This window comes from Phalacrocorax carbo, chromosome 10 (assembly GCF_963921805.1).
Source record: "Phalacrocorax carbo chromosome 10, bPhaCar2.1, whole genome shotgun sequence".
Classification (NCBI taxonomy): Eukaryota; Metazoa; Chordata; class Aves; order Suliformes; family Phalacrocoracidae; genus Phalacrocorax; species Phalacrocorax carbo.
Window position 1 is genome coordinate 22220527 of NC_087522.1, and position 25142 is coordinate 22245668.

At 40.5% G+C, this 25142-nt stretch overlaps 1 protein-coding gene across 4 annotated transcripts in view; it reads right to left on the reverse strand.

Moving 5' to 3' along the window:
• Nucleotides 1–1307: 1307 nt before the first annotated feature.
• Nucleotides 1308–25142, reverse strand: part of LOC104043017 (photoreceptor outer segment membrane glycoprotein 2) — a 29997-nt gene continuing 6162 nt past the window's right edge. For 2 of the 4 annotated variants that reach the window (XM_064462431.1, XM_064462432.1), the window contains exons 3-5: nt 15190–15858; nt 10766–11012; nt 1308–6684 (exon numbers count right to left, since the gene is read on the reverse strand). In XM_064462431.1, the coding sequence (XP_064318501.1) occupies nt 6418–6684; nt 10766–11012; nt 15190–15770 (1095 nt within the window). In that variant the 5' untranslated portion in view covers nt 15771–15858 and the 3' untranslated portion in view covers nt 1308–6417. Of the gene's footprint in view, nt 6685–10765; nt 11013–15189; nt 15859–24380; nt 24478–25142 lie in introns of all 4 variants that reach the window. The other 2 variants (XM_064462433.1, XM_064462434.1) reach the window with 2 other exon arrangements.

The following is a 25142-nucleotide window of genomic DNA, read 5'->3' on the forward strand; positions in this document are numbered from 1 at the left end:
CTCTCAAACCCAGTTATTTCTAATTTTAGCTACATTTCTCTAAATTTACGTTCAGTATGGTTGAAAAAGTACATGAAAAATAAGCTGTGTAAAGGAAATGTGTGTTGAAGGAGAGCGAGATGAAATTAAAAGGGGTTATATACATTATTTCATGTAATGGTTAGTAAGAGGAGACCAGGTATAAAGTTAAACATGAAGCATTAAAACTGGATTTAAGTTTTGGGGTTTTTTTTATTTCTGTGTGACTATTGTTCATGAGATCAGTGTCAAAAAAGGAGTATAGTTTGTGCTGTTTAATTACAGGTTGTCAAACAACTTAAAATCAGACTTAATTTTTGGAGGTTTCTGGGCTTCATGCTGGAGTGAATTGAGCCTCAGTGAAATGTTGTGAAGCAGGTAGTGGGGACTCTGGATTTCATGATCATTTCATGCCTTTGCTATATTTGTGAAGATCTGTGGTTAATCTTTTTCAGCAGACTGCAGAACCTTATGTCTTCTTCCGCTTAATAGTGCCTGAAATGTAATATTAGCCTCTTTGGGTACAAGTACTGAGGTAGTGTCTCGTGCTTGGAGAGCAGTCGTGCCAGTGTACCAGAGCTTCTGCTTGAAGGTTATCCTGCACATGCCACGGCAGCCTGAGGAATAATCCACTCTAGATGATAAAAAGGATATTTATTTTCCCTATTCAGACTTACCTGGAACTTCATTGAGCAATTCATTTTACATACGCCAGGCAGTCTGCCTCAGTTAACTAACATACAGGAGCAGGACAAGATCATCCATTTAAGTGACAGTCTCCTCATAAATAAGGACACTACCTGTGGTCTGTGAGCTTCACACCTTTATGGTCCTTTGCTAACCTACAGACTACTGCATGCGGAGCCTGAAGTGCTCCTGTAGTGGGAAGCTGATACAGAGCACATGTGTGCCAGATGACCTGTAAGATTTTAAATATCATTAATCTTGTGTTGTAGAGAACTGGATGATTATATGCAACTGAAGAAAAATCACTTTGCAGAAGGGAGGTTTCTAGCTGCTAAGGAAATGTGATGTGTGTTGGGATTTTTTAATATAAAGGGAAACACCAGATGTGCTGTATTTGTATATTTTGATTAATTATTTGTTCTTTATGATCAATGTAGAGCAAGTGTTTTCAATGGTAACCAGAAAGCTTTAAAAGAAGAGCATTGTAACTGCAGTTTCTACAGGAACTGTGCCTTCACCAGAAACAGAACATTTTAAAGGTTTCAGGTTTGGTGGGGTTTTTTTGGGTTTTGGGGGTTTTGGTTTGGGTTTTTTTTTGTTTGTTTGTTTTGGGGAATTTTTGTGTTTTGGTTTTGGGTTTTTTCCCTGGTGTGATTTTTTGTTGTGTTTTTTTGTTTGTTTGTTTGTTTTTAATGAAGAACTTCATAAAGAATATACTTTTATGCATAGGTGAGTTCCTTACTCTGGAAGTTGCTGTTGCACAAATGTATTGTTATTAATTCTGACTGGATTAAGCATTAATAACAAATAGGATAAGAAGTAGCCCCCCAATCGTCTTTATTTCTGTATCTGAGCAGATGCTCCGGCTTAAAGGCTTGGCTTGCTAATGCCATCTTTGTCTTTATAAATTACAGAGAATTAAAGATGGAGTCTGTGCTGCTACCTGAGTTTGTTTTCTTGATCCAGTGGCTGTAATGTTAAATACTCCAGGAAACCCAAACTACTGTGACAGGTGCTGTAAAGCAAGCTACGTATGTAGGGCACACTTCCACTGTCTGAGGGAACTAATACATACAAAGCAAAGAAGAAAGCATTTATTTAAAAAAGGAAATTATATCCTGATTACTGTGAAATGAGTGGTCATCTTTTTGTAGTACATCTGTATCAGTGGGGACTCTGAATGACTACGCAGGATAGAAGTGAACAGTCTAATGACTAACTAATTGCTGGTAATAGTGAAGACAACGACTGTTCCCTGTGAAATGTGTGCTGAGGCTCAGTTAATCTCACAAGCGATCACATCGCTAGCCACTGCTGCCGCGTTTGGCAGTTGGCTGAGAGACAAAGGTTAACTTGCCAAATACTAACTAGTCCTTTATGGTAAAATGTGTTCTCTTCATATGAAAGTAAATGAGTGGTGTTGGGGGCCAGGGAAAATGAGTAGCCGGACAGTTATACCTCTGCTCTTCATGTGTCGCAGCAAGTACTGCGTGAAATGTCTGTGTCTTCACAGAGGTGCTCAGGCTGGATGATCATTTTAGTCCACTTTTCCTTCCAAATCTATTTTTCTTGGCAAATCCATCACACCTGAACTAGAGAGTTATCAAAAGAGTAAGCTCACAGCTCTTATAATTCTGCAAGCTAAAGAGTTGACCTAGAGACATTTCTAAATGATGCAAAACAGTTAAATGTGTTTTGCCATTAGGAAATATTTCTGAAAATACAGACTAAGATTTCCTTTTTTCTTTTTTTTGATTATGCTCTTAATTCCTGTTTTACAACCATTTTCACCACATTGAACCATTCATCACTTTTTGTTTTAACATTTTAATTATAAAAATTTGTGTATTCTTAGTCCTCTTGATTCAATTTTTACTAATGAAAGAAATATACGGAAATAATTTCTGGTTTGCTCTGGGTTATTTCTGATTACTTTTTGGTATCTGAGCAATCTAGAACCGTGTTTCCAAATGTAGATGGACTAAATTGTGCCTCGGAAGTAATTGCTACTGACTGAAGCATGTGGCACTTTGCATACTCACCTGAAAAAAAAAGCATTAAAAAAAATTATATTCTGCTGTGAAGTCTGACTAATTTCCAGTACATGACTGTCTTTCTCCTTGATCTCTCAAGGTACTACAACTTTCTGTGTTCATTCTTTTCCGGTATGTATCAGCTAATTTTAGTGCTGCTGGTAAGGCTCAGGACACTGCGCTCAGTGTTCTGCCAAAAAACCACCACTACAGACTGTGATGCAGAAGTAATATTTTTGGCTTTCAGAAATGATTGAAGGATTTATGCACCAGTTAAGTTTAATTCCACACTGGGGAAAGTGATGGGAATGAAGAATAGAAGTAGGCACGTAGGTAAATCCAGTGCAAAGGGAAGAGTTAATGTAGTTCTTGTAAAGGGAGGTCTCAGCTTGAAGATCTAATTCTTTGGAGTTAACGAATGTGGTGAGGATGCTGAGCCAGTCGGTAATAATGTAGATTTCAAAAGACTTTGAATAGTGTCCTCCAACAAACTCATAGAATTAGAAGAAGCTGTTACGAGATAAAAAGGAAGATCTGTTTCAGCAACAAAGTATAAATGGTGTATTTTCACAATGAAAGAAGCTTAACAACTGAGATCCACAGAAATCTGCATGGGGGTTTTTTTCAGCATTTTCAGAAGTGATCTGGAAAAGGGAATTATAAAGTGGCAAATTCTGCTAATGATACAAAGATATTCCATAAAAAAGCTTATTCTTAATGTTTTCAGGAGGCTGTTATGAAACTTAGTGTCTGCATAATAACAGAAGATTCAGTTTTGGTAAATGAAAATTAACATTGCTATGCAAATCTAAGATCTTGCAATAGAACAGAGTAGAAGGGGACTGTTTCAGCTGAAAGGGACCAGCAATGATCATCTGAACACTTCAGGGCTGACCAAGTTAAAGCATGTCATTAAGGGCATTGTCCAAATTCCTCTTAAACACTGACAGGTTTGGGACGTCAACCACCTCTCTGGGCAGCCTGTTTCAGTGTTTGATCACCCTCTCAGTAAAGAAATGTTTCTTCATGTCCAGCCTAAACCTCCCCTGGCGCAGCTTTGCACCGTTCCCACGTGTCCTATCGCTGGATACCGGGGAGAAGAGATCAGCGCCCGCCTCTCCACGTCCCCTCCTCAGGAAGCTGCAGAGAGCGATGAGGTTGCCCTCGGGCTCCTTTTCTCCAAACCAGACAAACGCAGAGTCCCCAGCCGCTCCTCACAGGACGGTCCTTCCAGCCCTTTCACCACCTTTGTTGCCGTCCTCCGGACACATTCAAGGACCTTCACAGCCTTCTCAAGTTGTGGGGCCCAGAACCGCTCACAGTGCTCCAGGTGAGGCTGTACCAACGCTGAACACAGCAGGATAACCACGTCTTTTGACCAGCTGGTGATTCTGTGCTTGATGCCCCCCAGGATGCGGTTTGCCCTCTTGGCTGCCAGGGCACACTGCTGGCTCATACTGCGCCTGACGTTGACCAGCACCCCCAGATATATTAATACGAAATATTTGCTTAGTATTTTTATGAATAGTTCTGTGATAAAAATTATATCAATGATCAGAAATGGTCAAAAGGGCAAGCAGGGATAGAAATTCTTAGGAAAATGGCAGAAGACCTATATAGTTCGTGATTTCTTCAGCTCTACACGGTGGTGTTCATTTAAAAATAATGGCGAAGAGTGATGAAAATTATCAAAGGTGTGAAACAACTTCCATAGAAGAAAAGGTTAAGTAGCAACTTCTTCAACGTGGAAAGATAGGACCAAGAGCGATATTATAATAAAAGACTGTAAAATTGAGAATTACATGGAGGAAATAAATAAGGAATGACCATCAGCTACATCTTAGAGCAAGAATTTAGGGGATACCCGATTAAGTTGTCAGGGAGCCAACAAGGAGAAGCAGAATTGAATTGTAAGAAATTAAAATCTGAAGCTCATTGACGTGTTTTGGATATCAAAAACATTAATGGGTTTAAACAAACACTATGCAAATTCATAGCAAAAAATACCCGTTGAGATTTATTAAACCACAGTGATACACGTACCCTCTTTGTCATACCAAGTGCCAAACTGCTGTTTCGTGGAAGTTAGGAGGCTTTGTTAGAGAAAGAACTGTTTTCTAATGGTGTTGCCTCTTATGTGCCTTTTCCAAAACACCTGCTACAGGCTGCTATTGCAGACAGACCCTGTCTGTCCATCTTTGTTTTTAACATACTTCAGTATAGGCCTAAAATTTTAAGCAGTGAAACAATTGCATTTGAAATTATGATCGTGCACAGAGCCTGCTTGAATTACAATGCAGATTTTTACATCACACACTTTATTTACAATAAATTCTAACAGTATAATTCCTGCTTATTCTAGTGTTATAGAAAACAACATTGTTTAGACAGGTAAAGGAGTTTTTACTGTTACTTTTGCACAACTGCAAAAACAGGAATAGTTCGGCTTTGAATATCCCAGTGATACAACAACTTTTACTGATTATACACAAAGAATGCACAAGCTGTCCAATTTTATATTCAAACAATGTATTATTCACAACAGTAACAAGTATTTTATTTGGTCTTTTGTCCTCTATTCTGTATCAGTATGTTTTTCCTGCTTGCTATTAATGGTGGATTAGTCATAGGGCGTCCTGTAACTACACGTGTCTCAGGTGTAGAAGGCTTTCGCTCCATGCATTGACAGAGTTCCTGAGCACTGTGCTGGGAATGGATGGGAGATCTGTCAGTCCAACTTCACCTTCATTGGTTCCAAACAATCCCTTATCTTCCAGCCCCCGGATCCATGTAAGTACTTTTGAAATTGGGAGCTTTTAAACATCTAGGATGATCAGTATTTGTTTTATGGGAAGTATTTGCTTGTTTTTAAACTTGTGCTATCACATGCTACTTGGAATTTCAAATATCCCGGCATGAGCTGCCAGGCAGCTTCTCGAGCAGATAACTCCTTTCAGCAGTACCCATTGATTTTCAGGGAGATCTGGCAGCTGACTTTCTCTAAAATATGGAGGAGGAAAAATGAAGGGATACTTCAGACCATTTTTGGGGGGAAAAAAGTAGTTAACTACGTTATGCTAACTTTCATTGCCTTCAACTCAATTCCGCCTAGCTAGTGGGTTCTTTTAGAAGAGGTGCAATATAAGTACAGTTGGGCTAAAATTTCCCCTATCCTAACTTGGACTAACAGAGTTTTCATTTCACAGTTTTTGTCTTTTCTTTAAAGAATCTTTTTATTCAGTGTAATAACTCCTTTGGGATGTTCCTGCTACTGGGATTTCTATAGACATAATGACAGTAATGACAAGCTTTGTTGGTATGTAGTAGACCAGCCTGTATGTTAGTAGATGTAGACCCATCCTATCTGGAATGTTTGCTGATGCATAATGATTATTCTGACCTATTCAGCCATGACAGAAGTATGTAAGCAAGGGGGAAATTTCCAAAAGTTTGTTTTGTGCAGTGTTGAAAACCAGGGATTTCACAAGACTGTGTAAAAATACATCCAGCCAAAGAGGTATCGGCATTTTTGGAGCTGTCACCAGTCTGTGGTTTGTTCAATTGTCTCATTAGTTTTCCTGCCTTTTTTTTTTATTTCGCCACCAGTGAAAAATCTGGTAACTGTATGACTGTAATATGTCAAAGCTATACTTGTGATGTCATTTCTTTGAAGACTTACCTAGCTAGCTGCTGGGATGGATTTTGTTGTAACATTAGTTTTGCCGCAGTTGGTGTTTTGAATGTCAATGTTGGGGTCGTTCATGCCTGAGACAGTGGAGATCTGATTGGCTTTGCTGAGGTTCTTAATGATACTGACACTGTATTTGGCGGTTTCAACAAAACTGTTTTCTAGTAACCAGCCATCTGACTCACTCTCCAGATCTCCTACCAGAAGGACATTCTTCATTGCTGTTTGTAGGTACCGGACACCAATAAGCACGGAGAGCTGTAAGAAACAGTTTATGGTTAAACAGAGTTTAAATCACAGCCTAGGTCCTACCACTAAGTCAGCTTTCTGACGTGTGTGTTTACAGGCCTAATAATTAATATTGAGTAAAGCAGACAAATTCTTTATCCCAGCAATATACTGAACCACTCTCCCAATTAATTACGTTATTTTAGAAAGAAAAATACAAGGGAGAGATTGATTGATTCTCTCTCCATTCTTCAGGTAGCGTTCTGTTCCCACTTGCATGTTATTAGCACATGAATACCTAGATTTCCTTGGAACACCACAGCCTCAGAGACCACAACTACTTGATGTAGAATGGATGATTAATTAATGGAACCATCAGTGACTGGGGGGAAAAAGATTTAAATTGTAGTCTGTTAATTTCTGTGGATTTTCTTCCACTGACCTTAATTATAAATCAGTATTTCATCCAAGGAGTTTAATCACTCATATGTAAGCTGTATGTGTCCTACATGCCAATGCATTAAAATCACAGAATCACAGAACAGCAGGGGTTGGAAGGGACCTCTGGAGATCATCTTGTCCAACCCCCCTGCTTGAGCAGGCACCCCCAGAGCAGGGGGCACAGGAACGCATCCAGACAGGTTTTGAATGTCTCCAGGGAAGGGACCCCACAGCCTCCCTGGGCAGCCTGTGCCCCTGCTCTGGCACCCGCACAGGAAAGAAGTTTTTTCTCATGTTTAGCTGGAACTTCCCATGTTCCAACTTGTGCCCCTTGTCCTGTCGTTGGACACTATTGAAAAGAGCCTAGTCTCAACATCCTGACACCCGCCCTTTAGATATTTATAGGTATTTATGAGATCCCCCTCTCAGTATTCTGCAGGCTGAACAAATCTAGGTCTCTCAGCCTTTCTTCATAAGGGAGATGCTCCAGTCCCCTGATCATCTCAGTAGCTCTCCGCTGGACTTGCTCAAGCAGTTCCCTGTCCTTCTTAAACAGGGGGGGCCCAAAACTGGATACAGGACTCCAAATGTGGTCTCTCCAGGGCAGAGCAGAGGGGGAGGATAACCTCCCTCGACCTGCTGGCCACACTGCTTTTAATGCAGCCCAGGATACCGTTGGCCTTCTTGGCCATAAGGGCACATTGCTGGCTCAGGGTCAGCTTGTTGTCCACCGGCACTCCCAGGTCCTTCTCAGTGGACCTGCTTTCCGGTAGTTCAGCCCCCAGCCTGTCCTGGTGCGGGGGGTTGTTCCTCCCCAGGTGCAGGACCTTGCACTTGCTCTTGTTGAATCCCATCAGGTTCCCCTGGGCCCAGCTCTCCAGCCTGTCCAGGTCCTGCTGGATGGCAGCACGGCCTTCTGGTGTATCAGCCCCTCCTCCCAGCTTGGTATCACCAGCGAACTTGCTGAGGTTACACTCTGTCCCACTGTCCAGGTCATTGATGACTATATTGAACAGGACCGGACCCAGCACAGACCCCTGGGGAACAGCACTAGTGACAGGCCTCCATCCAGCCTCTGCCCCATTGATCACAACCCTCTGAGTTCTGTTGTTGAGCCTGTTCTCTGTCCACCTCACTGTCCACTCATCCAACCCACACTTCCTTAGCTTGTCTATGAGGATACTATGGGAGACAGTGTTGAATGCTTTACTGAAGTCAAGATAAAGAACACCCACTGCTCTCCCTTTGTTGACCCAGCCAGTCATGCCATCATAGAAGGCTCTCAGGTTGGCCAAGCATGATCTCCCCTTGGTGAATCCATGTTGACTATTTCTGATAACCTTCTTGTCCTCTACATGCCTGGAAATGACCTGCAGGATGAACTGCTCCGTCAGCTTTCCGGGGATGGAGGTGAGGCTGAGTGGCCTGTAGTTCCCCAGGTCCTCCTTCTTGCCCCTTTTTGAAGACAGGAGTGACATTGGCTACCCTCCAGTCCTCGGGCACCTCTCCTGTCCTCCACGACCTTTCAAAGATGACGGAGAGCGGCTCAGCAGGGACATCTGACACCTCCCTCAGCGCTCACGGGTGCATCCCATCAGGGCCCATGGATTTGCGAGGATCCAGTTTGCCAAGGTGATCTCTAACCCAATCCTTCTCAACTGATGGTAAGTCTTCCTTTCTCCAGATATTTTCTCTCTTCTCTGGGGGCTGAGATGCCTGAGGGCCAGCCTTAGCAGTAAAGACCGAAGCAAAGAAGGCGTTCAGTAACTCTGCCTTCTCTGCATGCTGTGTCACCAGGGCCCCTTCCTTGTTCAGCAGGGGCCCACTGTATCCCCAGTCTTCCTTTTACTGCTGATGTATTTAAATAAGCCCTTCTTGTTTTCTTTGGCATGCATTGCCAGATATAGTTCCAAGTGGGCCTTGGCCTTCCTCGTTGCATCTCTGCACACCCTGACAGCATTCCTGTATTCCTCCCAAGTGGCCAGTCCCTTTTTCCACATACTGTGAACCTCCCTTTTCCATCTGAGTTTCTCTAGAAGCACCTCGGTTATCCATGCGGGCTTCCCAGCTCCTCTGCCTGACTTCTTCCTCCTGGGGATGCACCGATCTTGAGCTCGGAGGAAGCAGTCCTTGAATACTGTCCAGCTCTCTTGGATCCCCCTGCCTTGTATAGCCCTAGCCCATGGAATTCCTCCTAGCAGGTCTTTGAAGAGGTCAAAGTTGGCCCTCTTTAAGTCCAGGGTTGTAACCTGAATCATAGCCCTGCTTTTACCTCACAGTATCCTAAACTCAACCATCTCATGGTCACTGCAGCCAAAGCTACCCCCAACCCTCACATCCTCAACCAGCCCTTCCTTGTTTGTTAGGATAAGGTCAAGCAGCACATCTCGCCTCGTTGGTTCCTCCACCACCTGCATCACAAAGTTGTCCTTGATGCTCTGCAGGAACCTTCTGCATTGTGCATGGCTCGCCGTGTTGCTTTTCCAGCAAATATCAGGGTGGTTGAAGTCCCCCATGAGGACCAGGGCCTGTGATTGCGAGGCTACTTCCAGCTGTCTGTAGAAGGCCTCATCAGCTTCTTGATCAGGTGGCCTGTAGCAAACGCCCACAACAGTGTCACCCATATGTGGCTGTCCCTTCATTTTTACCCACAAGCTCTCAACTTGTTCTCCTTCTACTCCTAGGCAGAGCTGAATGCTGGCCTATAGTAGAGGTTCAAGTAAAGTTTAGGAAAAAGCCCCGCTTCCGTAGCTCCGCTGGAATCAAGATGAGCGTCCCCAGCTTGTCAACACTGAACACAGCACAGAGAGCTGGCTCACAGCTTTTTCATGTGCTGCCAAAGGCCTGATGTTTCTGGCAGCACTGCCGCATCTAGCACTGCCTGAGGCTGTTGTGGACTCTCTTAATTATAGCGCTAATATTTATGCAATAGAGCAATGATCAGAAAACTCAAACGTATTAAAAAGGGAAGAAAACCGTATTTTAGCCAATGCCATTGGGGGGTCCTTTACCTATGGATGGCAACATCCAGACAACTTTCTTTACAGACGCCAGCAGAAACACTGCATCTTTGCAGGTGTACATGCTTGCCTTGATACGCTTATTTTGATTGCATAATAAGCAGTCTAATCTGCATCTAAAAAGCTACGCCGTGTTTGCAAGTACTGCCTATATGGTGAAGCTATGTAATGTAAAAAGGAGGCTTTGAGATATTAATACTTAACTCAATTTTTGATATAAGTAAAATTAATGTATTCAGTCAAAGGCCTGCTCACATTTTGTATATTCTTTATTAAAACCGACTTAAAACAATCCTCAGACCTTCTGACCTAATTTCCTTGCAGTTGTGTCACTGCATGTATCATCCTGTATCTGATCCCTTAAATGCTTCAGGGAAGGGAATATGCCGTAGTCTATTGAAAAAGCTCTGGATGTGTACAGAATTATACATATATCACTTCTAATAGTTCTCATCTTCAGTGAGATTTACTTCTGCTCTGGGGACTTTGAGAAAGTCCTCTGTACTCAAGGAAGTCCTGCAACATTCTGGAAGTGCTCCTGGACTTTATATTAGATACTGAGGCACTTCTGGTATGTTATACCATAGTTTCCCATCCTAGGGCGCAGGCAGTCTCTGACTAATCTGAAACAGCCCATTTTTGAGACTTACCTCAAACAACCAAATAAGCAATGCTGCAATACCAATGTATCTCATAATAGCTGTGTAGTAATCCAGCAGAGCCTCTCTGCACCCCTTCACCCAGATATTGAGCTCCTCTGTCAGAAAATCATAGTTGTAGTGAGCGCTGTTGTTTGTCAGCTGGTACTGTATACAGGGCCGCGGGGAGCTTGGGTTGCAGCAGCTGAAGGGTACCCCATCCACCAAGAACTTGCCATCAACGTTGCTCTTTAGACGGCTGCAACAGGACAGAAAGTTTGGGCGTTACCAATCCGGTATCAGCAGCGGATAGTGCCTGTGCTTTTTATAAAAGGTTATAATGCAAGTCTGCTGCGATCTAGGCCCCTCCAATGTCGCAAAAGGAAAATGGGAATATATTTCCAACTGGAGAAGCTGCTTACTGCAGGAAAATGAAATTTTTCATCTGCTGTATTTCTTAAGTGGTGTATCAGCACAGTATCTCACGTGGTTCTTGGTACTGCATGCACAAGACGCGGATTCAGTGTTCACAGAGATGTTGCCTTTTTAGGTATCTTTGAGCTGAAAATACTAAAGATAGTTTCTGACCTTGTTTATCTTGGTGGAACTCTAATGGAAGTTATGGTCCTAGAAGTCCTGTGTTTTACTTCTTTTGGATAGATTTTCAACACAAGCATTCCTTAAGAGACCAACTTTGCACGCCACAGGAACCACTGGAAATGGTCCACTGGCGTTTCCTTGTTGTACCTGTGTGCAATGGCTGATTTGGCACAGGATTTGTGGCTAATTCACAGGGGAGTTTCTACTTCTTGTAACTATACTTTTTGGAATTTTTGAAACTGCTTGTATCTATTGCTGAAAATTATTTATTTCCCTCCCCTATAAGATCAGGAGAAAAACAAGTGGGAAAAGAAGAAAGATAAAGAAATAGCAGGCAGGAAAAAAAAATCATAGGATGAGAAGTTTCAGATTAATCAAGAGTTTCTGGAATGGTTAAATGAATCCTTGACATCCATTTTCCATGTATTACCTGCTCTTCAGCTAGTGTGTCCTTGAGAGGACTTCTGTTTCCAAGCAGCCTCTGCAGAGAAACAGATTTTCCAGAAACTGGAGAGCATGTAAGATGTTGAGAGATGCTCTCACACTTCGCAGAAGTAGCCTCTAAGCATGTATCTATTTTCCTGCCCATGGCAAAAGGCTTATTTCCTAAGACAGCCCCACAGGTGAAAACCATGGCCTGTTTTAATGAATCCCATGCCCTTTAGCCTTTGTTAGGGAGCCAGAATACATGAAAGATTACTTTCTCTTAGATACCCAGCTTTCACCATTTACTAATAGTAGAATTTTTAATATTTTCAAAAATTTATCCTCATTTATTAATATCTACAAATCATATTTTCCTGTTCCACTACAGATGACCTAAATTAAAGGGAAGGAAGTAATCACAAGAAGCTCATCAGGTGACCAGAAGCAGCAGAAACTCTGTGGTCCAGTGTTCTTCTGGCATTTTGGGATTAAATGTATCCTTCAAAGGAAACATAAGCTACTAGGAAACTCAGTATTTGTGGCTTTGCTGGGATGGCAGAATAATTCCCTGCATTTAGGCCTGCTAAATACAACCTCCTTCCTTTTGTTTTTTTTTTGGTGTGTGTATGTATTGTTGTTTTTATTTAATGTTCTGTCAAAAATATCTTCTTCAAAGATATTTCCAAGTAAGTCAGGAAGTTCATCTGCCTTTTCCCACCTACACATAGGTTAGGCATGATTTCCTCCCCATTTTAAAGTCTAGCTCTTCACTTTGTGGCCATCATATTCCTGGTGACAGCAACAGAATAAAACCAATGCAAAAGAACCCAAATAATCCACAAAAACCAGGCTTAAGCGTGCAAGCAGTGTAACAGGTACAGGCAAAACCACTCACTGGGAGGGAACAAGGAAGGGTGCCCTGTATATTTCAGTGACATGACCCAGATATAGTACAGCATCTAAAATGGTTAAAATACAATCTCTTTAATGAGGTCTTAAGGTTTTCTTTTGATGCCAAGCACCAATTTAATTATTTTCTTTCTTTCTGCCACATGTTATAAAGAGGAATCTCTTTCTACTGCCAACAATAGGAGTTTCCAGACTTGGGTTATGTTCCCCTGCCATTGTATTTCCTCTGCTAGTGGCAAATTGAAGAATGATGTATCTTGGTACTGTCAGAAGGGAAGACCTCAGTAACAGAGCCGAGGGAGCGAGACATTCGCTGCTATTTGTTGTTGGAATCCAAAGTTGTAGTATTGTAAACTAAAACTCGCTTCTGAGACTATAAAAAGATTATTTCTACGCAACCAAAGCAATGATAGGATTGTAGTGCTGTGACCTGCCTCATCCTCCTACTGTTCAGATTATCTCCATTTCTTGTCACATTGTGGTGTTGGCAGTGGAGGTATAGAAGAGAGGGGAGGGAAGAGGATTAGGAAGGAAGGTAAAAATATTCAGTTTTGCAAAGGTTACATGTGAGTTGTCAGTATGTCAGTTCTCAACCACTTTGCCTCTTAATATACCAAGTACTAATTGACATACAGTGCAAGATGAAACCAAGAAAAGTATTTGGTTCCTTCTCCATCTTTTTTGAACATTACCAGCTGGGCTTTGGTAGTGAAAAATGTGATACAAAATGGTTAGAAGAAATATTTGGAAATTGTGGTATAATTTGGTTACATAGCATCAATTTGGTTTCTAGCAATCAAGATGGAGTTATCCAACTTACATACAGTAGAAGAAATTCTGCAGTGTAATTACTTCCCTCACACACATTTCACTGTTCTGTCTACGTGGGACAAAAATTAACTGCCAGTGAATTTTCAAAATGATGGCAGAGCACAGGTGACCCTACAGAAGAAAACAGAGTTTAGCTAAGCCCCTGGGTAAAACATCACTGTTTCTGCATGTCTCACAGAAATAAAAGGCAGCAACTTTTGTTCTCACTATAAGATACTACTCTTAAGTTCCTGTGGACCATCTTTGTTGTCATGTCACTTTTCAGTGTAGAACCAGGATGTAAATCCCCTCTTGGGTCAGTCTGTTTTGTGTTGCTGTTGCTTTCCAACTTCTCTCCCAAGAACACCTGTCCTAAAGCTTGCTTTATTTCCACAGACAACTGCCTTATGCGTGCTGACGCCCTGTTGTCTGCATTCTCCTAGGTCCTGCCCTCTGGTACATTTGCAGCTATATATATATACTTTGCTATAATGACAGTTTCAAGTTGCAAATTCTGTGAAAATAAGATCTTTGGCCTCCCTTCACCTGGCTTTATTGTCCCTGATTTTTGAGTTCAACAAAACAGAACACTTGGCAAATGCCAGTCAAGCTTTTTGTGTTTGTCTTTCCCAGGAATATATAGCTACTTTGTTCTCATCAGTGAAGACTTTTTTTCAGCTTTAGAAGAATTATTACATATTGGATTGTCTACTTTTAAAAATTGTTTATTGTTACATTTTCTATTGTCTAGAAGAATTACCAAACTCTTCTTTTTGAGCATATAACTTCACAATTGCTACACCATGTGAAGCACCACCAAAAAAAATTAAAAAGTTCAAGGGTTTTTCTCCTTTTATTTTAGTCAGTGTATGTGGTATTGGCATGTTCTCATATGTGAACATAGAGATTTGAACCTGGATTTGCTAAGTCTAATATCTTGAAGGAGAAAGATCTTTTAGTGTTTAGGATTGATTGTGCAATGTATTGATAGTACGATGCTTTTTTTTCTTTCCATCATTGGCTCACTCTAATTGGAAATTTGAGGTAGCCAATTCACACATTAAAAAAGGAAAGACAAATCTTTGCTTTGCTTAGCATCCCTACAAAGGCAAAAGGCAACTTTGTGCATATAGTTAGCATATTTTGTAAGTAACGTGGTCATTCTACAGTTTTTTGATTGACACAAAGGCCCAGCAGAAATGAGTATCTACTTGATGTTGTGAGGTGTATGCTAAAACACCAGCATGATTAAATATAAACAGAAGGATGCTTTTTGGCTTGAGCACTTTTGAGTATTTTTGGTTTTAGAGGGAGCATATGGTCTAGACAAAGTGTTATTCCCACTATTATCCACTAAAGGTTACTACATCAGTTAAACTAGGAGAGTACTTGTGAACGTGCCTATGACCAAAGAAATGTTCTCTTTTCATGAGTTAGACCCATTAGCAGAGTTGTTTAGAATAATCTTTGAGAGAAGCTTTCTAGCTACAAGACGCTGTTTTAATAAGGAGGAAAACACGGCCAGAATTTTTGGCTGATGGCAGAGAACAAGCAGTTTTGCCATATTCTCGTTAGCATCAATGCATCTTAAGATCTTTCGCCGCTACTGTTACTTACTTTCTGTTCAATACAAATTCTTCTTCAATGAGGCTTTTTCCTAGCATTTTTTGTTATGACTAGAAAATACTTACTCGAGAACTTCCTTGGAAGCCATATTCAGATAACGAGCAGATACCCACTGAATTTTAAACCAGTCTCTAAAGCCATTGTTGCCGCAGCATTGGAATCCAATTTGTAACATATCCACTGTTTTCTTTAAGAAACATCGTCCAGGTATGTCGGTGTCCTTATAGAACTTAATAGCATCCCTCAATCCCAGATAGAGAGACTCTTCCAGCTCATTCCTCATGGTGTAGCACATGAGGGCACCCACCAGGATGCAGAAGGTAAAACAGAAGGTACACACGATGTATGGGAGCATAACTAGTTTCCATCGAGAGAACTTGTTGACATCTGAGCAGTCATAGCAAATTTTGCCACCCAGAAAGTTGATGATACATGCTATGACTCCTACAGAGATCAGCACGTTGGGGACAGAGTTAATGTCCCCTTTTGCCATCACTTCGTTGCGCTTCTTGATCTCTATTTTCAGAAGGAGGCCAAGACTGAAGAGAATGATCCCGCTCACTACAGAAACCCAGTTGAGGATCCATAAGATCTGAGCCAGTTTGTCCCTCTTTGTTTTGGTGAATTTTACTTTGAGGACAGCCATAGTCAGATCAGCATTAGGAAGAGAAGCGTAGGTCAAGGAAAGCTTGTAAGCTGATTAGGAGCATGTATCCAAGGCATGCTGTAGACATCTGAAGGGGAGAGAGAGAGATTACTGTCTGGCTGACGGGGTATTTATAGAGACTAGAGAAAACCTCCTATACAGCCTCATGCACGCTAAGACCTGCCAAGGAGGTATCCCAGTGAAGTTTATTTCTTAAATTTCATACGATATGAATCACTTAAAATAATTCCAAGGACTGACTAGAGCAATTAACAGTAAGTGAACAGTAGAACCAATGAACTCTGGATTCCTGTGGATTTTTATCTTGAAAGCAGTTTTCTGTGGAGATTTACTGATATTTAGAAGTGAGCTGATCTGCTATCTTTCCTTTCAGGAGACTTATGGTGCCCTCCCCTTCTACTCATTGCCCATGTTTTCTTGGTGACTCTAGGAATTTATAATTCTTAGATTACTGTGTCATGGTCAGCTTTGCCTTTGAAAGTTGCTGAGTAGGACAAACAAGCACATATATACAGCATAATCACATAAGCCTTTATTCCATATGGAAAAACAAGAAAATAGCACCAGAAACACACTATTCTATAGATTGTTTTAGGCATTTCATTGATTATGTGCTGTAAAACATGATTTCGCTAGCAAAAAGCAGTCCTATTCCTACACTTACACTGTTAAGATATGATCACTCTGGCAAAAACTGAAGGGGGAACTGACTGGTTACCCACACACAAAAAATGTTCAACAAATAGTTAAGCTACCAGTGACTGTGTTGGTTTTCTAGAAAGTATTATTGACATTTTATTAGATTTTAAGTGCTATGACCTGAATGTATTACTGGTGAACAAACTGTCCTCCACAGCATTTTCCACTTGGTCTGGCATAAAAGCCAGGAAACTACTCGTGTTTAGTAATTTATATCTTGTATATTTTTAACCTTGTTTTTGATACACCTGCTTTTATGTTATTAGCAGTCCCTTAATAACTTTCCCATGTGATCCACAGATCTTTTATTTTTCGTTCCAAAGATCATAATGATGGGCATAAAATATATTCAGAGAGACTCTTCCTGACCCTGAGTTTTAAATCTGATATTTCAGAGTTTCACAGCTGAAGGAGGACTTCTGTATTTCAAGGTCTGCATTCTTTTCCCCAGCTATTAGTGGATCTAGGAAAAGATACCATCTTTCCCAGCACTTTTAACCTTGCTTCTCTGTAACACTACTAATAACTTCTCCTTTGCACCTCTCCAGTTTTATCACAATTACAGGCAAAGCGCAGCTAATAACATCCGAGATCTAAAACCTACGTTTTCTGTGTACATAATGTGGATGTAGAACTGTGCTGTAGTACTTCGGGCTCAAACCATGAACTTTTACTCTTCAGTGCTTCTGATGCTTTGTGATTGCCTTTTCTCAACATGTGCAAGACATTATGGAGCTCTTCTTTCTTTGCTCCCCACAAAACCTGCTCTCAGTGTGATCTTGTACTAACTCACTAATTTTCATTAGGGTGATTTTATACTATACAGCGATGTATCTATATGCTTATACAGTCATCTAATTCCACTAATACAATGGCATTTATAAACAGTAAAACATAATCCTGTAAATTTGGGGAAATAGAGACGTATAAGCAGCTTTATTAATGTATATTTTTTTTAAGCTAGTGGGCTCTACTACTTCACTTCCTCTGAATAAAACCGGTACCAGCTAAAACAGCATGAAAAGTAGCAGCTGACAAGCTGTACACAAGTAGGGCTGCACCTACCCACTACAGGATCCACAGCTGCATTACAGCTTTACCAGAATTACCCAGAAGCTTACCATTGGGTCAGCAGATTGTTGTAGAGTACGGTTTAAAAAGATAATGGTACCCCAGTGTCTTCATCTGTATATGTTGGAGGGAAACAGTTCTATTTGTACCAGTGAGGAATAGGTTGTGCCATTCATATTAGAGTATGGTTTAGGTACCTTCATGTGTTTGAATAGTAAAACATTGTAATGCCTGTGAGATCTAATTCATTCACACTGCATTTATTTTCTCCTGCATTTAGGGAGGAAACCAATTCCCCTCAAAACTGTCCATCTCTGTGTATCTTCTGTACAATACACAGAATACTGTGCAAAATGCGCAGTATTTTTCCTTACCAGTCTTATTTCCAAAGGTGTTGAGGCCAGCAGCTCTGACTTTAAAAACAGGGTCCTAATTTTAATGATTGTTAAGGCTGATTATTGGTTATGGTTGAATATTGGTTGTGATCATATTGTGATAATCATATCCATTATCATGATGAAATACTGATTATCAATAGACACCTCTGTACACACAAGTGCAGAGAAGAGTCTTTTATAAAACAACAACACTTTCTTCACACCATTCTTCTACAGTATCCTTCAGACCTCATTTAGAAGGATCATGCTTTGCTGGCATAGAATTAAGCCTCCATGTGAATTCAGCTGACAGCCTGTCTGCTAAGCCTGGAGGCAGTATCTTTGATTGCTTCACCAGTTAAGCAGTTCATGACTTGAACTTAAATGGCTGTAGATGGCTGCTGCAAATAGGTTGATTTGCCCCTGATACTGAGGTATCAGAGCTCCCAATAGAGAGAATCTGTTGTGAAATTTCCCAGCCGTTGATAAGCAGTTCGCATTCGGTGGCCAGTGTGTATGAATGCATCACTCACTGTTCATTTCTATGAAATATGTTTGTTTGGGTTTTTTTTGCAAAATGCCTCTAAATTGTTAGGTACACATATAGTTATATTGTCACTGAGAACACCCCACTTACCAAACATCTTTAACATTTGAGTAGAAGTTGTAAACAGTTCTACCTTTACTTAAAATTCATCTATTCAAGCGGAATTGTTGATTTTGGAAGATGTAAAATTAAGACTTTCTGTCATATCCTAGCCATAAAGAAATTTGAAGCAGAATTCCATAAGCAGGGATACATTCAAGCTCATACAGCTATTCTGATATAGCTCCCTCCCCATTTTCAGACACCTAAGTTAAAAAAGATGAAAAATTTATGGTCAAGAGCAACTATCCTAGTCCTTGCCTCCAGTAATTCTCATATGGTATTTCCAGCTTCCTTGGTGCAATTTTAGTATTGTTGTAAGATCAGATTTTATGGAATATTCACATTTACCTAACAGAGGCATCCATGCCACAGTCCTGTGATACAAGATCTGCTATTTCATGTGAGCCATACTGCCAGAGGAAAGGGGGGAATGACTGGTTGGCATAGTGCAGTGACTGCTCATTGACTGACCCTGGCTGTCACTGATACACCTGGGACTGCACGAAGGATCTTTGGGGCAACTGTGCTTCTTGTGATACTTTGAGTGCATCAAGTCTAGGACAGAAGAACAACTTAACTACTCTGTTCCTCACAAATTACTCTATGGGAAACATTAGGTACAAGGTCTAATGTTCCAGCTTCTACATGGCTATTACTCTTGAGATTGTTTTTTCCTAAGCTAACAGTTTACTGCATTTATTTTAGGTAATGAGAAGACCCTCTTCCCATCGTAATATATTTTGTAAATACACCATGATGTTATTCTCTTCCCTAACTGTTCAGTGAAGTACTGAATATCTTTATTGGCATAAGATGTATCGCAACATGAGTACTGCCCTGTAGTAACATTTGTTGAGCACCATAAAGAAATTTCTTCCGGCTGATAGAAGTGAAGTGCAGTTATGAGCTAAAAGCGTTGTTGTCTTGCTCTGCAATATGTATCTTTTCTTCTCCAGTTATTTTGCTGGTGGGCAGTTTAAAACTGCAGATGCTCCTAGTAGCTTAGTGGAACTAACATCTCTATCAAAGTTCTTAGAATCACCCCTCCCCATTGCAGATGAGCTGCTCCAGAATATAAAACATATATACACAGATGCTTTTTCCCCAGCTATGGGAGAGGAAGCTGGATTTTATTCTGTGAAGGGAGAAATACTTCTTTCAACAGAAGAAGCCAAATAAATGTGGAACTCTCTTCTATGCTATCGATACTGTTCTCAAGCTTTTCTTGTCTAACTCACTTCAAACACAGCTTCTTTCAGCATACTGTAGCTTTTCACTTTCAAGAATCCACTTACCTGTTCCTTGGTTATCAGATACCCCTAAATACACAGAACAAGACATAGCACAGCTATTTATTTATTTACAAAATTTACTTATTAGATGCAAATTGTCCAAAGAAATTTGGCTTGCAATTTTGTCATAAACAAACCACATCTTATCTCACCAGTTTCACTAAAATCTGCCATTTTAGCTGAATGCATGTTACTATCTGTGACTTATTGTAAAAGAAACCACTAACCTGCTTCAGAGGACTGAACCTGATCTCAAAACTGGTAACTTGCTCAGTATGGGGGAGAAAATACCTGGATCAGGCATCCTGAGAAGGAGCAAAGTACTGATTTCCTGATGTCTGTGTAGTTCCTCTGTCTTTACTCTGACTCACCAATGGAGATGGAGAAAAAGACTTCAACCCTCCTGCCCATGCTAATCCCCCTTTCATCTCTAATCGTAGCTAAGAGATTTATTTCAAGGTTCTTATGCCACCAGGTTAAATCCTGCAAAACAGGCCAATTAACTGAGTGTGAACTGAGATCTCACTGGACAAAATGGATTTACAGTAACTTCTTTTACCGTTTTACCCCCCCAGAGGTTTGAGCTAGTAAGCAACAGAGACTGATCTTCGGTACCTGCTAATGTCTTCATTAGTTCTTAATTTGTTCTCAACAATAAATGTGGGTCCAAATGAGAGAAGAATGAGAGTAATGAAATTTCGTGCTTCTGTGGGAAGGGAAAATCTATCTTAGGCATTTACATTCACTGTTATGTGCCTTACCCATCATTCCATATTTTGTTGCTTTGTATGGAACTGTCTATCCTCTGTGTATTGACTGTGACTGTGTCCAAGAAAGGAATTCAAGTAACCAAGAGCAATTGGATCATCCTGTATGACTCAGTAGATTCTGGTTTGGGAAGCTTTCCAGGTTCAAGAACAATCTAGTAGAAACCTCTGTCCTTAGACTCTTAAAAGCTTTATCCCGAGCCAGAAGCAAAAACATCTTGTCCGCTGGCCTTTCTGAGCCCAGCATGTAGCGATTTGTGGGATGGATGTGGCTGGGTTGAACTGACAACTGTAGAGGCAACAAGCTGGGTCTGCAGCAATGCTTGATCAAGTTAGTGGCGATGTTAGTACCAGTACCAACTGAATCACTAAGCAGGACTAGGTTTCGTCTATAGGGTCCATAATACATCAGCACAGCAGAGTGAGTTCAGTGATCACGCATTATTGACTGCAAGGGACCCTGCACCAGGGACTGTAATGCATGTGAATATGTTCAGAAGCATAAACTGTCCTTGCCCTGCTAATGATGAGCAATAAACCGATACCGTGATATTACTGTGATTCTAACTGTGTATTCTAGGAATACACCTGCTCACCTCATTTATGGTCTCATGTTTTCATAAAGATAGACACCCCTCTGCAGGCATCAGTATTACCACACTTTTTATCAGGGAAAGGTGAAAGATAATTTATCAGTGCAACTCAGTCCACCAACATCTTGAGTAAAGCAAACATTTAATATCTAACCAGAATATTCTAAAAAGAAAAAAAGATTAAGGCTTGTTTACTTGCCAGAAGTAATTTCGTACATTACTGCATGGAAGAGGGAGGCTGGTGATTGCCAGTGTCACTCTGTAACTCCATGGGGTGAAAAATCTCAAGGTAATCTCCCAGCAGGATACAGTCATACAGTGAAATTCTCTGCCTTTTAAGCTGTTCTGATACAATCAAAGTCATAACTAATGTTCATGCTGAAAGTTCCATCCAACAATGCATCCTCTAGTACCACATGGCAAACTTACACATACAATTTACCGTACCTTCACCTTTTTAAAGAAAATATCTGAAGTAGGGCTTCCAGCTTTCTATCTCACTGATGTGCTGGTGTACAGCACACCCAAGAAACTCCAGATCAAGACCGTACGTGATATATCTGGGACCTGTTGGACCTACTGCATGTGGACCACACAAATGCTTGCATGTGATCAAATATATCCCAAGTGCACTGAATTAGTCCTATGCACATGGATCATTCATGCTTTGGACTTGCTGTACTTGTGCAGACCACAAGGAATATATTAGATTTGCTCAAATGTGTACATTTGTGTACAGATCAAGTCTACGGAGCACATTCAACAGGTATAATACATTCCTGTGGACAGCACAAGTACACAAACATACACACTTGCCTGGGATTTCTGAGCTATTGCTCTGGCTGGGATGTGATATATTAGAAATCCTGGACAAATGTCTGAAGTGCTTTTCTATGCCCAGAAAAAAATAATGTGTGAAAACCCCCCACATCTGTGGAACTCCAGACATAGGCTGTCTCTGAGTATTAGAAGATGTTATTGCCTCAGATTACCTACTAGCAGAAAAATACTTCTGTGCATGAAGGAAAACAAGCAGAAGATGGCAGTGCTGCTATCTGTAGATTTTTTCTACAGTGCAAAGTAAGCTTTCTTTTATTTGTGTTAGAGAGATTAGAGGTCGCTCATGCAGCTAGTGGAAGCTGGGGAATGTATCACTGTAAGAAATAACTTAAATCCAATCTTAATGCAATTAGAGGTCAATTCTACCTGCATTTTTTGTTCTGTCTCATGTTGGGAAATGGTTTCAGCTGCAAAGTTAATATTAGCAGTTGAATTATTCAGAAATTAGTTTGTTTTATGGCAATCTATACCTAACCATGATGCACTTCCTTACAGACCTGCTGGGAAGCCTAGTCACCAAGACCATAATGATAGAGTTTTGTAACTCAGCAGGAGTGGTTGTACATGTGGGTCTGCCATCTATCACCCAGTGGTGTAGAAAGAAAACACACTCTTTCCTGCTCTAACAGTGGAGATTGCTGTGCTTTGGCTTCAAATCTGAAAGATGTAAATTTAATAAATGTTTAGCCAATTGCTTATCTGTTTAGTACCATTCATATAGAAGTCCACCAGCAAGGACAGAAGTGTTATGAATTAGCCTAATGAAATAGCTAGTTGGGATGACGCACGCTGCAAAATTTATTTTACATCTAGTTCCCAAAAATTAATGGTTTATTTTTAGATTTGGATGGCTTTCCATTTCACCTTGTATTTAATGCAAATGATCACTCATGATAAGAGATTTGGGAGTAATGGACTGAAACTGGAGGCACTCAGTAAGTCTGACACAAGCAGGTACTATACAACCTTTCTTTAACATGTCAGTGCTTCAGAGGGCGAGTCCGTATTCAGAAAGGGATTCTCACTGATATGTGTTAATGAGGAGAGGGCATGAAAAAGGGAATTCAGACCATCTGCTTTTTTTGGCTTTTGTAAAGTTGTGAACTATGTGGTAGATACTGAGAGGAGTGAGTTATTAGGCAAATAGAAGCAATGGGGTCTTTGCAGAATATTAATCTCCCAATTACATTTTTAAACTTTTAGGAAGGAAGTATAGTGGTATCTAGATGATTATGGTTCTTTTTCGTTAGATAAGGATACTGAAGTTAAATCACAACATTTGAAATTCTTAATGGAATTGCAGAGTTGGCAGAGGGATGTCAAAACTCAAACGCAAGAAGTAATGTGATAGTAAGTTAAAAGAACTCCTTTTGTACATTAGAATGCCACAAAACTTGTTGCAAACTAAGTCAATTATATGTTTTTACAAATACAGCTGTACACTGTAATACAGTTGTACCAGAAGACCCACTGTACTATGTTCCATGCAAAATACCAATGCTGTAACTGTAGCTCATTTAATTGCTTGAAGAACATCACAGATTAAACAAATCAGAAAAAGAAGTATTATAATTTTCATTTTTCGGATGTTTAAAGTTTATGACAATATGGATGCTGGAGCCAGTCTCAGGCAAAGAGGAAATTATTGCAGACTTGCATGAACTGCACTGCATGTGCACCGCTAGTCTTCAAGGCTCCTGTATATTCTGTGAAGCATCATGCAGGTACCTATTAAGATGGCTCTGATTTCAATCCATAGGAGCTGTACTGTCCATAACCTCTGAGTCATGCACTCCTGACTCACAGTGAGTCATTACAAATGGAAAACTAAGGCACAGAAATAGTGTATTCACCTTAAAAGCAGAGAAGTGGTCTACGGTAAAGCGGGAAAGTGAACCTGTATTTTAAATTGGTTGATAACCTACAACTTCCATCTCTGCTGTAACTTTTTTCTGAAGACTAGAATCCATTTTTACAACCTTATTCATAACTAGACCCTGCAGCAATCTTGCTTTTCACCTTCATACCTTATTCACCATGAATCATATCATCACAAGCCAGTCATCAGGAAGCTTTTTGCAAAATGGAATTATACGCGTATTATGAAGGCTCCCAACAAAATTCCCCTTACATAATGAGGTAGAATTGCCTTCTTCTATTCCATATCTCATAGGATCAATACTTCGGTGCACTATACTGCCAAATGACCCTCCTTCCCCTAGCAAAGTAGTCAAGACAACACTCTCACATTTCTCCTCAAAGAGATGTCCTATACTAATCAGGAAGGCTTCCTGTTCTCACCTTATTATAAACCTGATGTTGATGCTGTTTTTCACTCTCTAGACACCACTTGAACTGGACAATATTACTCAGGACAGCTTGTAGGGAATCCGAGATTCTTTTAGGAAGAAAAGAGACAGTTACAAAAAAAAAAAAAAAAAAAAAAGACTCACAAAATTTCTGAAGCTGTCAAATAGACAAAACACAGCACCTAGACACAGTGCTCTTAGAGCTCTTCTGAAAAAGATCCAAGATCCCTCTGTCCCTTCAGCGGTGACTCCATGCTTATTGACACTGTGTCTAGAAATCATGATCTATGAAAAAAGACTGAAGGAGCTCAGTTTTCTTAGCATAGAGAAGACTGAGAGATGAAGTATGAGGTGAAAATAGTGTTCAAGTATTTTTAAGGTAGTTGCACAGAGGAAGGGAATAAATTCACTTGGTGATAGGAGGAGAAATAATGGGTGAAATCTTCCTTTTAGTGAGAACAGTGACACAGCCCATAAAAAGCTTGATTTCCATCAACAGGGTACTTTTAGAAGAGGTTGACAAACGCTGGCCAGGCATGTTGTATGGATAGTTGGGAAAAGGGCTGAACTAGATGTCTCAAGGTCTGTGATTTTTCATTTGCTATGAACTGGAAACCTGGTTAAACATCAACAAAACTGTGTAAGTGATATCCCATCTGTGGTCAATACTTCTTTTGCTCATTGACTTGTGCCTGAGATGTGACCTTATAAAATGTGTTTGCCTTTCTACTGTTCAGTGAGAGCATTGTTTCCA